Source organism: Ochlerotatus camptorhynchus, unplaced genomic scaffold, assembly GCF_037179485.1.
Source record: "Ochlerotatus camptorhynchus isolate MF236.1 unplaced genomic scaffold, CSIRO-AGI_Acam_v1.1 ptg000447l, whole genome shotgun sequence".
Taxonomy (NCBI): Eukaryota; Metazoa; Arthropoda; class Insecta; order Diptera; family Culicidae; genus Ochlerotatus; species Ochlerotatus camptorhynchus.
Genome location: NW_027040933.1, coordinates 47,271 through 62,435, shown reverse-complemented (window position 1 = coordinate 62,435; position 15,165 = coordinate 47,271). Strand labels below are relative to the sequence as shown.

At 42.2% G+C, this 15,165-nt stretch overlaps 1 protein-coding gene and 1 long non-coding RNA gene across 2 annotated transcripts in view; both read left to right on the top strand.

Annotated features, from left to right (window-relative positions):
• Positions 1 to 15,165, top strand: part of LOC135711964 (uncharacterized) — an 86,900-nt gene that overhangs the window by 55,947 nt on the left and 15,788 nt on the right. The window lies entirely within an intron of this gene.
• On the top strand, positions 7,460 to 13,405 carry LOC135711966 (uncharacterized). The gene has a single exon (XM_065234938.1). The coding sequence runs from the start codon at positions 7,469 to 7,471 to the stop codon at positions 13,403 to 13,405; it is 5,937 nt and encodes a 1,978-aa protein (XP_065091010.1). The 5' UTR covers positions 7,460 to 7,468.

The following is a 15,165-nucleotide window of genomic DNA, read 5'->3' as shown; positions in this document are numbered from 1 at the left end:
ATAGGAAAATCCACGAACACCTCATTTTATCGGTCAAACTTTCATAGCGAATCAAAACAAACATAACGTAGTACTAGAATGGGGTACGTTAATCAATGTACTTGGGACCGATAGGCTAGTCCAGTGTGAGCGAAATTAAAATCGGTTGGTACAACGGTACTACTTGGTATGTCTGTCGAAGGTATAAGGATTAGAAGCCACAATCTCATGCTTTGATTAGAAGCCACAATCTCATGCTACAATGTGAGCCAAAGCTACGATTTGGTTTTTAAAATTGCACCCCCAATGTTGCCTTAAAAATACATGGTATGTTAGATTTATACTTATGGGAACTGACGTCCGATTAATGACCTTGACAAGTCTCGCGTCACTTTTCAAATAGACCAAATAGTCTCTTCATGATCAACAGAGACCGACTTTAAATAAAAGATAGAAGAAAAGGTTGTTGAAATTAGGGATTGACAAAAGTGGGATGAAAAATTGATAAATGATAACAATGGAACATCAGTTCATTTTTTAACAAAACAAATGCAGAGTCAACCATTTTAAATTTTTAATAAAAAAAATAAATAAAAAAAATAATTTTAAGTTATTGGAACAATTTGTGATGTTCACTTTCTGCGTTCTTATCATACCCACCTCGGTAAAGCATCAAGTACTTTTCCTATTAGGTTTATATATCACCGCAGTTATAGGTTTGAAGTGCTTCCGATTAACGCCGATTGACTTGCGATAACGGACAGAAAATTTCCCCTCCTGAGTCCGGTTGGACGTGATGCGTGTGTGGTGACTTCCACTTATAAACTGTGAGCGCCAAGTCGCAGACACTAGATAACAGATTGCCTGGGACATGGCAGATAACAGGTTCCACCAAATTAAGGCGCAATATGCACGTTATATTGTAAAGCAAAAGCTTATTTAATTTCATTGATGAGTTCCGAGCTTCCTAGAAGATGGGACGCTACGGAAAATGTTACTCTTTCCAAGTGTTGCTCTATAGCGGGACGCGATGTGCTACTTTACCTCTTCTCCGAGCTAGACGCGTGTTGTAGCTCCGTGGCATGAAATGGATAAGCTCGAACTTCCTGTTTAACAGTTATTTGAATACATAAGCGCAAGCATATTTAATGCAAACATTCGGGGTAATGTTTCATCATTCCTCTGCACCGTGCTTGGTGGTTCGATCGCTGCAGCCGACAATCACACAACGACAGAAAAACGTCGTGAAAGTGCATGTTGTGCATTTTTACCACACTTTGTTTCCCGCCTCTCGGTGAGCGACGAGACGACCGAGCGAGCTGATTTGTTGTTAGAGAAGGATGTCTGCCGGAATTGTGGCACACCATTGAAGCCGATCGAAAAGTGTGACGACTGTCAAACTCAGGTCAATAATCGCAAGTGAAAGAAAATCCGGTAAATAACTTGAGATATATTGTTTATAAGCTGAGGATATGATCATATTGCAGCATGTGCTTTCCATTGGCCTTTAGCTTATAATAAATATCATAAAGGGCGAACACGAAATTATTGCGACACCGAAAATGTCATGCCAATTTTCTTATAATGTTTAGAATCAAGCCAAAATTTTAGGGTAGTTTTATACATATATTTACTTCAAAAATCAAAAGAAAAGTTAATCGATGGAGCCTTGAGTGTAAAATTGAACGCATTTTCGCTTGATGCCCTCCATCAAAGTCTTTACAGTGTCATCCGGTACCAGTTTCTCAGTTTTTTTTTCCATTTTCTTAACATGTCCTTCTCGTCTTTGACTGTCTTCTTGCTCTTCCGAAGTTCCCGCTTCATTATTGCCCAGTACTGCTCCACCGGGCGCAGCTCCGGACAGTTTGGCGGATTCATGTCCTTTGGAACAAAATGGACAGAATTGGCCTCATACCACTCCAGGACACTTTTAGAATAGTGGCATGATGCCAAATCTGGCCAAAATAGCGGAGCTTCGTCGTGCTGCTGCAAGAACGGCAAAAGGCGCTTCTCGAGGCACTCAGATTTGTAGATCTCGCCATTTACTGTGCCCTTTGTCTCGAAAGGCTCACTCCTCAGTCCGCAAGAGCAGATGGCCTGCCAAATGAGATATTTGGAGGCGAACTTCGACATTTTCTTCTTCTTAAATTTGTCGTCCACATCGAACTTGCTCTTGCCGGTGAAAAACTCCAACCCCGGAATTTGCTTAAAATCGGCTTTTATATACGTTTCGTCGTCCATCACACAGCAGCCATATTTTGTCAGCATCTTCTCGTAGAGCTTCCGTGCCCGAGTTTTAGCCGTCGATTGTTGCCGCTCATCGCGGTTTGGGAAGTTCTGTACCTTGTATGTATGTAGTCCAGCTCTCTTCTTTGCATTCTGGACGTAGCTCTGCGACATGCCGATCTTTTTAGTCAAATCACGGCTTGAGACGTTGGGATTTGCTTTAATCATCCGCTTCACCTTTCCCTCCGTCTTTTTGTTCTCCGGTCCCGGTTTTCTTCCAGCTCCTTTGCCGTGGTCCAACGTCAACCGCTCCTGGAACCGCTTCAACACTCTGGAGACGGTTGAATGGTGAATGTTCAACATTTTTCCCAACTGCCGGTGCGACAGGTCAGGAAATTCCAGAAGTTTGGAAAGAATTTGTTCTCTCAACTCGCGTTGGTTCACCTCAATTTTCGTTGAATCGAAAAACACGACTTCGAGTTTGACAGCAAGCATGTACACAATACACATCAATGAGAAAGTGTGCAAAATTTGGTTGATTTTTACCCAATGGTAAAAAAGTTATGCCCTGTTGAATGTGTCGCAATAATTTCGTGTTCGCCCTTTAAAAACTCGTCCTACTCCGGTAGACGTACCAGTCATGGCTAAACGTTTCTAATATGGTGTGTTCCAATTGTGACAAATGAATTTCAAGCAGGTTGAAATGACGTTTCCTCCCGAGCAGGAACGAATATCTCGATTACTTAAATTGGTATGAATGAGCCTGACATAAGAGGTAAAATACCAAAAAAAAAAATGTTCCAACAATACCATTCCAATACCAAATTATGCAACACCAAAACAATACCACACAGGTATTCCTTTGGTATCCAATTATCAAATTTTGTTATTTTCAAAGTATTTTGCATGTAATTTTTTGGTATTTTTCTTTGGTCATGCTGGTCAATACCAAATCTAGGTATAAGATCAGAATTAGGTATTCATTAGTTATTTTCTCCTGCTCGGGCTACTGTTCGATCTTTGCCGGGGAACAATATGTTGATATTTTTACTTCCAGAACCACGTGAAAACTAAGTCTTATTTATGCTAAGCTTGGAAAATCAGAAATTTGTTGTTTAATTTGGTTAAAACCATTGGTAAAGGGTCGCCCCAAAACTGCTCAGCCATATGATAAATGGATCACATCATTCGAGCAGTTTAAAATTACATTTTGTACCACTCGAACTTTGCCGTGGAACTATGTAGAAAAATGACTTCTAGAACATCGAGAAAAAAGGGTCGATCTAGAATCTAGAAATTGTTGTTACATTTTCTTAAAATCGCTGGTTAAAGATCGTCTCAAAACTGATCGACAATATGATTAATTTTGACATTTACAAATTTCACACCTAGAGAACCGGTCCTTCTTATCCTTGACCATCTCTAGTATTAACTATCATTTATGAAATATCCAAATATATATTAAAATTTCATTAAAAAAATAAGTATTAAGCTTAGACCCAAGCTAAAACAACTTGCAATTTGTGTTCTAAATTAGCATTGCAGCCAAACAGCAAACAAGATGCAGATGCTTGCCAATTGCTCACAATTAGGATTTCTACCATAACTCATAATAGCAATCCACTTTTTTCATTTGTGTTATTCTTTATTCGTTGGAATCTGCTGTGGTATTGAATTCATTTATATTTAAAAGCCTGCTATGTGAAACGAGTAAAGAGCCCAATTAGTTAAGGCCCCAGATACCCAAGTCGATATAAACAAGCCGAAAGTGGGACATCGATTCCCGATCTGGCCTAGCAAATTTTCAGGTTCGAGCATAATGCCTAGTTCAGACTACAAGGTTATAACATGTTACAAGGGTGTTATAATAATTATCGACAATAAAACTCTAATCACGATACCCGAGCAAACGAGAATATCAAATCAATTGCAAGTTTTAATATTAATATTTCGGAACAGAACATCAAAAACTGCTGTTAGTTTGATTAATATAAGAGGTAAAGTATCAAAAAATCTATGGGACCATAACTGAGTAATAGCAGAGTCAATTGATATCATAACTAGAGAATAGCAAACATCATAACAAATAATATCACATTTTACATTTATATCTTATCAAGCTATTGATATGTTGTTTAAATTAATTGATTTAATGACATTAATAACTTATACTGCTATCACATCGAAATTAGTTCGTGAATTCAAGATACCAACATATCATAACAATAGCAAATTATGGACATTTGATTTCTTATAAAACATTAAGTCTACTTTGCAACATAATAACTATGTGAGCTGATTCTGAACTATACTAATGGCGTTTTCGTTTTTAGGGTGTATTTACATCGGTGTTTTACCGCTGTACACCGAAATAATTCTGGGTGTAAATACTGGATGTACCTTTGTTTACAAACAAATGATGTTGAGCTGTCAATGACTCGCGCAGCAAAAAAATAAAAATTTATATAACGTCAAAGAGGATGATGCACTACAACCGTGTCGAAAATATGGTGCAATTTTTTCGTATTTTGGTGCGTTCTAGGATATTCCGATTGCGCTGTTGAAATATGTTTTGCTGCATACTACACCGCAAACTCGAAAACGACATAAAAGATCATGATAAAATTTACGTGCTATTTTGAGCATAGTTAGCAAAAATAATCAACTTTTAAAAGTGTCTGGATTTATGGACTTAGTGTCTGGATTTCGCGCCTGATGAAAGTGATGTGTTTGTTCGTTTTTGTTGCTGCCTTGTTTTTCACGAATTTTACCGAGTTTTAAGTACAAGTTTAATGCAAAAAGCGTAATGATGATGCATGATAGTGGTTTACCACCCATTGCAGCATGGAAACTAAGTCCGACAGCAGTGGGCTCTCTTCTCTGTTTGTCTTGATCAAGCTTAATAACCTCTGATTGTCCTCAACATGTCGCTGTATGAAGGGCCTAAAACGGATTGGGTAGATCGATAGGCAAAGTCGCCTATACGCATCTACCGAACAATAAAGAATTTCCTTCCAGCCACTTGATCAGCCAATTGGTCAAAAAGGCAAGCCCCAAAACAGGAAGATGCCCCAATGAGTTGGAAGAAGAGCCCGCCCTTTATCCACGAAATGTTATCAACAGGGAGTTGGCATTCCCACTCTCCCCGTCCGAATCGCTTCAATCGGGTGCCCTGTTGGACCGCCCCTTCCCTTTTATTTATGTATTTCAATGTATATACGAGTTGATTGTTATGATTATTGTCAATAATACTTACATTTCGATGAAGATCGTGATACTTATCATTACAGAAACCAATCTTGAATCGTATACCATGTCGAAACGAGGCTCTGTGATAAAGCCATCTTCTTCATCATGTTCGCTCGTCACCCGGAATGCATGCAAATAAAAAAGAAATACAACCAAGATTATTATTTTTTTTTTGTTTTTTTTTTATTATTAATTTTTTTTTGCAATAATTCTTGTTACACATTTTCTGTCTTATCTTTTTTTCTTCCAGTGTTTATAACTTCCTTTTCCTTGATCTTCTTCCTCTGTCGATACACCATCTGAAATTTCACTATTCTCATTCTTATAAATTTCTTCCGCTTTCTTTTCTAATTTTCTTTGTCCTTAGCTATTCTTCTATATCAAGTTCTTCATATCTATCAAAGTCCTGATTTAATGATTTCTTCCAAGTAAGGCTTGGTCTATCCTCTTTTTTCTTGTTGAATTTGAATCCATACGCTAATTGCAGTGGATGATTCATCTCTATTCTTCTGATATGTCCAATATAACTTATTCTGCCTACCCTAACTCGTCTATTTATTGTTTTTCCGGCTGAAATTTTTCTTTCATTTTTTGCAGCTATTAAAAATGTTCTTTAGAATATTTTTTTCGTAGTTTGCTAGTGTCACCCTGTTCCTTAGTTCCGTATAATAACGCTGGCGCCAAAACTGTATTATATATAAGCTTTCCTAATTCCCAGCTCGGATGAAATCTTGTACAAAAATCTACTACTAATCTTGAAGTTTTCAAAGCGTGTATAGATCTATGCCTATTGGTTAATTTCCTGTTTAGGGTTGCTGTCAGACAAACTCCTAAATACTTAATATATTCACTAGTTTTAAAAGCAGTTCCATTAAGCATTAATTCATTTGGCTGTACTGCTGTGTCATTTGGGTACTTAACTAAAATTTGACTTTTCTCCCTATTGATTTTAAGACCTACTTTGGATAGCTCCTCTTCTAGAACTTTAAGAATATTCTCTAACTCATTTATACTTCTTGCTGTTATTAATATGTCATCGGCAAATGCTAAAATTATCGGCAGTTTTAAGCAATCTATCAACTCTAATTCAGGAATATCACTTGCCACGTTTTTAAGAACATCTTGTATTAAATAAGTGAAAAGTTGAGGTGACTCTTCACCTTATCCCATACTTGTTCTTCTGTTTTCTGAAGTTATTTATATAACTGTATGTTTTTCTTATTCGCATTCCTACGTCAAAATCGTTTAATTGTCTAAAGAATAACATAATTTCTTTTTCCTTATGGTCTTTTATAGCTTGAGCTAACTCTTGTTTGGGATTACCTCATTTGTATTTATAGCTCTGCATGACAGGATGTTTCTTGGAAAATCTCAAAGCATCTCTTAAATTATTAAAAGCTTTTCTCCGCTTTGGAGTACTTGGGATTTTACATACTCTCAATATGCTAGAAGCGGCTATTTTCATCTTTTTAAGTAGGTTTGAGTATCTTTGATCTACCGAATATTTGTGTTGAGGCACCGGTGACGTCATCACCGAACGCGCAGCTACCAACACACGCGTAGTCGTCGGGCGTACCTGAGTGCGGATAGCCGACCCGAATCAAACGGTCAAAAACGTAAACATAGCAACATAAGTAAACATTAGTGGATGGAAATAGTCGATTGTAGTTGAATGAAGCGATTTAGTGAATTTATGGTGAAATTGATCAGTAGAGGGCATAATTAGTTAAGTGGAATCGTTTGTGAATTGCGGTATTAAAGAAGTAAGTTTGTATGGAACAATTAGATTAAAAATGTGAAATTCATAATTATTGTTGTAGTCAGGCAAATAACACGGCACTAGCAGACACAAAAGGAGAAAACACGGTGAAGTGAAAACTATTCATGTGAGTTTTGTAGATTAAACCAAAAATTAACAATTAACTGAATACAAACTAATCTTACAGTTTTGAGCTGCTGTAAATCAACGCTGCTGCAAAAAAAGTTTTCATTAGTGATCCGAACATCCTCAAAAATGAATATATCTAAAGGGGATGGATCTAACCTCAATCCGGATGAGACGGCGTACAACTGCGCGATTTGTACACGTCCGGATCATGAGGACGATCATATGGTGTACTGCGAAGGCTGCACGAAATGGTTCCACTTCAGTTGTGCCGGAGTTGGATCGGCCGTGGAATACGACGAGAACTGGAGATGTTCATCGTGCTGTGAAAAAGAGCCGGATGATAGTGATTCGGAAGATGATGTTGACGATGACGATGTTATTCCCGTTGACGATAGTGTTGACGGCCAATCCAAAGCGAAGGAAGCGAAGGTCAGTGCAAAATCTAACCCGGACGACGAAAAGGAGATTGCGAAAGCAATGGAAGCGGTGAAGAAGCAGAAAGAGCGTCTGAAGAGGAAGATGGAGCAAAAGTTGGCATTGGCTAAAGCGCAGATGGAACTGGAGAACGAGGAGATGGAGATGCAGTGGGCTTTGGAGAAGCAAATCCTCCAAATGAAGATTGCTTCGGAGAAGAAGTTCCAGAAGAAGAAGGAAATGGAGAAGAAGCAGCTACAGAAGGAACTCGAGGAACTGAGCGAAGGCAGAAAGCAGGCGGAAAAGGAAGTGGAGAAGCTGGAGAAAAAGAAGAAGCGTGAAAGTTCCAAAGGAACGAAGTCATCAGGAGGAAAACTACGCGTTAGCTCCACACCGATAGTCGATCCAAAGCCGTCTACATCCACGGAGGGAATGAAGAAGAAGACAACTAAGGTTAAGTCAGTACCTGTTGTAAAGAAGCCAGCAAAGGAAGAAGAGGAGGATGAAAGTGATAGTGACGACGATGGTTCGAAGGTGAGTTCGCAGGATGAACAGTCGGACGATTCTAACGAGGACAGTAGCAGAACATGTTCTGAAGACGAGGAAGAAGACAAGGATCTAAAGAAGAGTAAGCGGAAGAACAAACAGGATGAAGAAAACCCAACGAAGGCGCAGATATCGGCACGACAGTTCCTTTCGCGAAAGCTGCCTACCTTTACAGGTCGGCCAGACGAGTGGCCAATATTCATCAGCAGCTACAACACCACGACGAAGGCTTGCGGATTTTTGAATTTGGAGAACCTTGCTCGTTTGCAGGAGAGCTTGCGAGGCCCTGCACGGGAGGCAGTTTGCAGTCGGATGTTGTTGCCAGAAGCAGTTCCGCAAATCATTGAAACGTTGCGGATGTTGTACGGGCGACCGGAGCAGTTGCTGAACACGTTGCTTGTGAAGGTGAGAAAGGCAGATTGCCCGAAAGCGGACCGGCTGGGTACGTTCATCAGCTTTGGGATGGTAGTACAGCAATTATGCGACCATCTCGAAGCAACAAAGCTTAACGACCACCTGGTGAATCCTCTCCTCATCCAGGAGTTAGTCGAAAAGCTACCACCGGGGACGAAAATGGACTGGGTTCGGTTCAAGCGGCAACACGAAAGGGTAACACTGCGGACGTTGGCCGACTTCTTGTCCGAACTGGTCTCTACTGCTAGCGAAGTGACTGGGATCGTCGATATGCCATCGAATCCGACTGGTAATCGTTCCGGTAAGGCAAAAGGAGGAAGACCGAAAGAGAACGAGAGCCACATCAACTCACACAGCGAAGAATCGTTCGCAGAAAGAAAGCCGTGTCCAACGTGCGGAGGCACAGATCATCGGCTGAGAAATTGCGACGAATTTCGGAAGATGGGAGTTCAACAGCGGCTGGAAGTTGTCGAACGTTTCGATCTATGTCGATCATTCCTGAACGCCCACGGGAGGAGTAGGTGTAAAGCAAACATCCGGTGTAAAGTCGATAGGTGTCAAGGGCAACACAATACCATGCTTCATCAGCAGGTAACCGAAATGCGATCGGACTGCAACGCTCACAGTGTGAGTCTTCAGCTGCCGATACTCTTCCGGATGATTCCAGTGACGTTGAGCTTTGGAGAAAAGTCCATTAACATTATGGCTTTTCTCGACGAGGGCAGTTCGTTTTCGTTGGTGGAAAGTTCCATCACGAACCAGCTGAAGGCGACTGGGAAACCACAGCCACTACGGGTAACCTGGACCGCTGGAATGACGAGACTAGAACGAGAGTCAATGCTGCTGAATCTGACGATATCTGCCGTCGGATCGAAGGAACAGTTTCCGATGGAAAAAGTACACACCGTGAAGGAGCTCAAGTTGCCAGCACAGTCCTTGAACTACCAGGAATTGGTGCAGCGTTACAGCCATCTTCGAAACCTTCCGGTGGCTGAATATCCGAACGACTCGCCGAAAATCTTGGTAGGTTTGAAGCATCTTCACTTATTCGCACCTATTGAATCTCGGATCGGTCAAGCAGGAGAGCCGATAGCTGTCAGATCCAGTCTTGGCTGGACGGTGTATGGCCCACAAGAAGGAGGCAGTCTGCGGACTGCATACGTTGGCCATCATTCATGCGCTGGGGTGTCCAATCAGGAGTTGCACGATCTGCTGAAGTCGCACTATGTACTCGAAGAAGCAGGAGTGTCGGTGGAAGTTTTGCCTGAATCAGCTGAAGATCAACGGGCCCGCGAGATTCTGGAAAGGACAACGAAGCGAGTTGGGGACAGGTTCGAAACGGGACTGCTGTGGAAGGAAGATGATCCATCGTTTCCGGACAGTTATCCAATGGCAGCACGCCGGATGAAGAGCTTGGATAAACGCCTCTCGCAGAGTCCACAACTGCAACAAAACGTTCGGAACCAACTCATCGAGTATCAAAGCAAGGGATACTGCCACAAAGCGACGGTTGGAGAACTAAATGAGACCGACCCCAAGAAGGTGTGGTATCTTCCCCTCAACATCGTGATCAACCCGAAGAAACCTAATAAAGTCCGGCTGGTATGGGATGCTGCTTCCGCTGTTGGAGGTGTCTCGCTGAATTCAAAGCTGCTTAAAGGTCCTGATTTCCTCACATCGTTGCCGTCGGTAGTGTGCAAGTTCCGGCAATACAGTGTCGGGTTCGGTGGAGATATCCGAGAGATGTTCCACCAACTGAAGATACGACTGGAGGATAGGCAAGCTCTACGGTTCATGTTCGACGGCGAGGTCTATGTGATGGACTGCGCGATATTCGGAGCGACATGTTCGCCGAGTCAGGCTCTCTTCGTGAAAGATCGCAACGCCAGTGAATTTATGTTGCAGTTCCCAGATGCCGTGGATGCGATTGTCAACCGACATTACGTGGATGACTACTTTGACAGCACAGAGACCGTCGAGGAGGCGGTGAAAAAGGCAACCGAGGTCCGGTACATCCACTCAAAGGGCGGTTTCGAAATCCGAAACTGGGTATCAAATTCAAGCGAGGTACTTCAGCAACTAGGTGAGTCGAAATCGAACCAAATTGTCCATTTCAAAACCGACAAGGCTACGGGTTCCGAGCGGGTTTTGGGTATTGTCTGGGACCCTCAAGAGGACGTGTTTACGTTCGCGTTGCAGCTGCGAGAGAATCTGCAACCGTACTTGTCCGGAGACGAGCGTCCGACCAAACGAATCGTTTTGAGCATCGTGATGAGTCTGTTCGATCCGTTAGGCCTGCTGACGATGTTCACCATCCACGGTAAGATGCTGATACAGGACTTGTGGCGTACAGGTTGTGAGTGGGATGAGTCGATCGACGATGAGAGTTTCGAAAAGTGGCAAAGATGGACAGCGCTGTTACCGGATATTGAGCGAGTGAAAATTCCCCGTCACTATTTCGGTGGTGGCGAATCACTGGACTACGAATCACTGCAACTCCACGTGTTCGTAGATGCCAGTGCAGGTGCATATGGATGCGTGGCATACCTTCGAATGCTAGTAGATGGGATTCCTCGGTGTACTTTGGTGCAAGCCAGGTCCAAGGTGGCACCGCTGAGGCAGTATTCGACGCCACGTTTGGAGTTGATGGCAGCAGTGCTTGGAGCAAAAATGGCCGAAACCGTAAAGAAAAATCACAGTTTGCGCATCAACCGTGTACAGTTCTGGACGGATTCAAGTACGGTGTATTCCTGGATCGTGTCGGATCACCGGAAATACAAAGTGTTCGTCGCATACAGAATCGGCGAAATATTGAGCAAGACGAACCCGTCGGATTGGCGCTGGATCCGCACAAAGCTAAACATAGCGGATGATTTGACCAAGTGGAAGGAAGGAACCAGGATCACATCGAACAGCCCGTGGTTCATGGGTCCTAAGTTTCTGTACGAGACGGAGGATACGTGGCCACATCCGGAGCCACCGAGACCGAACGTGAAGGAAGAGTTACGTGCCAGTTTACTGTTCCACAGTATCGAGATCGCAAGGCCGCTGATCAACTGTAGCCGCATTTCGAAGTGGAATATTGTAGTCCGAACGGTGGCGAACGTTCTTAGGTTCGTGTCGAACATTCGCCGGAAGCAGCGAGGTTTGCCAATTGAATCGCTACCAGCTGATCCCAGGGTAGTGAGATTAGGTAGAGGGTCCGTATCAGCAGTAGAACGTCCGTTTTCGAGGGAGGAGTACCAAGAGGCGGAGCGCCATCTGTGGAAAATGGCGCAAGGCGAATCGTTCGCAGACGAAGTGAAGACGTTAGCTAGATGCAGAGAAGGGAAGTACGAAGCCATTGATCGTTCCAGTGATATTTTCAAGCTGTCGCCTATTCTGGACGAGCATAATGTGATGCGAATGGATGGCAGAGTGCAGGAGGGAGAGTTCGTTCCGTTTGAGCTACAGTTTCCGGTAATCCTGCCAAAGGGGCACCCGGTGACGGTCAAGCTGATAGAACACTATCACCAGCTGTTCGGTCACGCGAACCGGGAAACTGTAGTGAACGAGTTGAGACAACGTTTTTACATCCCAGGAGTCCGCAGAGAGCTGGAAAGAGTTGCGAAAAGCTGTATGCGGTGCAAGGTCCAGAAATGCAAACCGGTGATTCCAAGAATGGCTCCGCTTCCGAATCAACGAACCACTCCTTTCGTTAGACCGTTCAGCTACACCGGAGTTGACTTCTTCGGTCCAATCAACGTAGTGGTTGGACGACACACAGAAAAGCGTTGGTGTGCTCTTTTCACTTGCCTTGGAACTAGAGCCATCCATCTTGAAGTCGTCCATAGTCTGTCGTCACAGGCATGTCTAATGGCCATCCGACGTTTCGTTTGCAGGCGTGGAGTTCCCATTGAGTATTTCTCTGACAATGGGACAAACTTCGTAGGCGCAAGCAAGGAGATCGTGAAGGAGATCAAAGCGAACTGTTCTGAGGAGCTAACGAGTTCAAGGACCCGATGGAATTTCAATCCACCATCGGCACCACACTTCGGCGGAGTGTGGGAACGACTCGTCCGTTCGGTCAAAGAAGCGGTGAAGGTGTTGGACGATGGGCGTAAACTGACGGATGAGATACTCCAGACTACGTTAGCTGAAGCAGAGGACATGGTGAACTCCAGACCTCTAACCTATATTCCTCAAGAACCGGGGAATACTGGTTCGATAACTCCCAACCATTTTCTGAGAGGGCTTTCGTCAGGCGAAATGGGAGGTTGTGTACTACCGACCAACGAAGCTGAGGCGCTACGGGACAGCTACAAAAGGTCGCAGATGCTGGCTGACCGTATATGGAAACGGTGGTTGGCTGAGTACCTTCCGTTCATCAACCGGCGATCGAAGTGGCATAGCGAACAGAACCCACTGGAAGTAGGCGAAGTCGTGTTTGTGGCAGACGACGACAATCGAAAGTGCTGGGTTCGAGCAGTAGTAGAGGAGGTCATCCAAGGAGCCGATGGAAGAATTAGACAAGCAGTGGTGCGCACAGCAAAAGGAACATACAGGCGTCCGGTGGCAAAGCTTGCGGTGCCGGAGATACGTGTTAGTAAATCTGGCTCCAGCGGAGAGCCTACGCCAGTGTTACGGGGAGGGGCTGTTGAGGCACCGGTGACGTCATCACCGAACGCGCAGCTACCAACACACGCGTAGTCGTCGGGCGTACCTGAGTGCGGATAGCCGACCCGAATCAAACGGTCAAAAACGTAAACATAGCAACATAAGTAAACATTAGTGGATGGAAATAGTCGATTGTAGTTGAATGAAGCGATTTAGTGAATTTATGGTGAAATTGATCAGTAGAGGGCATAATTAGTTAAGTGGAATCGTTTGTGAATTGCGGTATTAAAGAAGTAAGTTTGTATGGAACAATTAGATTAAAAATGTGAAATTCATAATTATTGTTGTAGTCAGGCAAATAACACGGCACTAGCAGACACAAAAGGAGAAAACACGGTGAAGTGAAAACTATTCATGTGAGTTTTGTAGATTAAACCAAAAATTAACAATTAACTGAATACAAACTAATCTTACAGTTTTGAGCTGCTGTAAATCAACGCTGCTGCAAAAAAAGTTTTCATTAGTGATCCGTGTGTGTTTTACTTTAATTGATTTTATTTTTCCTGATATTTCTTTTTAATACTTGGATCCTTAAAAAATTCTGTACAGATGCGAGATGATTCTTTTGCTTTTGATGCTTGAATTTCTACATCTTTAAGTGAAATACCCACTTGAATCAGTTTATGGTCCGTTTTGACCTGCGTCCAATATCCTTTAATAAATTTAATCTTAAAATTGTTATACTGCGGAGCTAGAATATGATCTATTCAACTTTGTTTATCTTTTCATTTCCAAGTTACTTTTATATCCTTCCCTATTTTGGATGAAACGTTTTTAATTTTTGATGTATGCAAGAATAATTTGAGCAGTTCTCCATTTTCGTTACAGAAATCATGACCGATCATATTTCCCATATATTTATGGTCCTCACTACTCATGTCTTTTGTTCCTAGTTGTGCATTAAAATCACCCATGATCAACAAGTTCTTTCTATGTTTGTATTTTGATATTAAATCACTAAGATTAGATAAAAATGCATTTTGTCTAACATTAGGTGCATGAACATTAATTAATATTAAATTAATTCCATTTATTAGAAGCTTACACCACATAATGCCTCTTTTTCTTTCTTTAATATGAACAACTTTTATTCCTGATCCTTTCCTTATTAAAATTGCTAGTCCTCTTGCCTTATTAATATGGTTGCCTTCCACCATCCAAGTGAAATTCGCTGCGTGTATTATCCCTAGGGTATTTGCTTCCTGCAATACTGCTACATCTACTCCATATGCATCTAACGTACCGTCAATTTCGGTCCTTTTGGTTAATGTTTTGCACCCTCTTACATTCCAACTAGCCATTTTTATTCCTATGCTCCTTTCTACTGGTTTGCTTTCAACCAAATATTCAGTTTAATGCAAAAAGTTTAATGCAAAAAGCGTAATACTTCTTTACTAGTGGACGCCCGGAGTTTGTTTTTATAATTTCGCATTTGTTTTAAAATGCTGTGTTCAGTTGAAACGATTTTTTAGATTACCACAAGAGTACAAACTGTTTTTCGTTTTTTTTTTTTTTTTTTTAGATCTAACAATTTTAATAAAATGATGCAATAAATACCAGATTTTTCAATGTTCGATGTTGTAGAAGAAACATTTCAAAATATTGGACGGAATTAAAATATTTTCATATTTTGACAATTGACGGATATCGATTGCCATCCCATGCTTCAAACCTGAGTAGATATCGCACCCTTCAAAATATGAACCGGGACTAATGGCTTTACTTCCCTTGCGAAGGAAGACATGGCCAGGGGTTTTTGTCACCTCAGAAAAATCCCTATAACCTCGGCTAGG

Coding starts and splice junctions, on each gene's coding strand:
- LOC135711966 (XM_065234938.1), top strand. CDS start 7,469: ATGAATATATCTAAAGGGGATGGATCTAACCTCAATCCGGATGAGACG.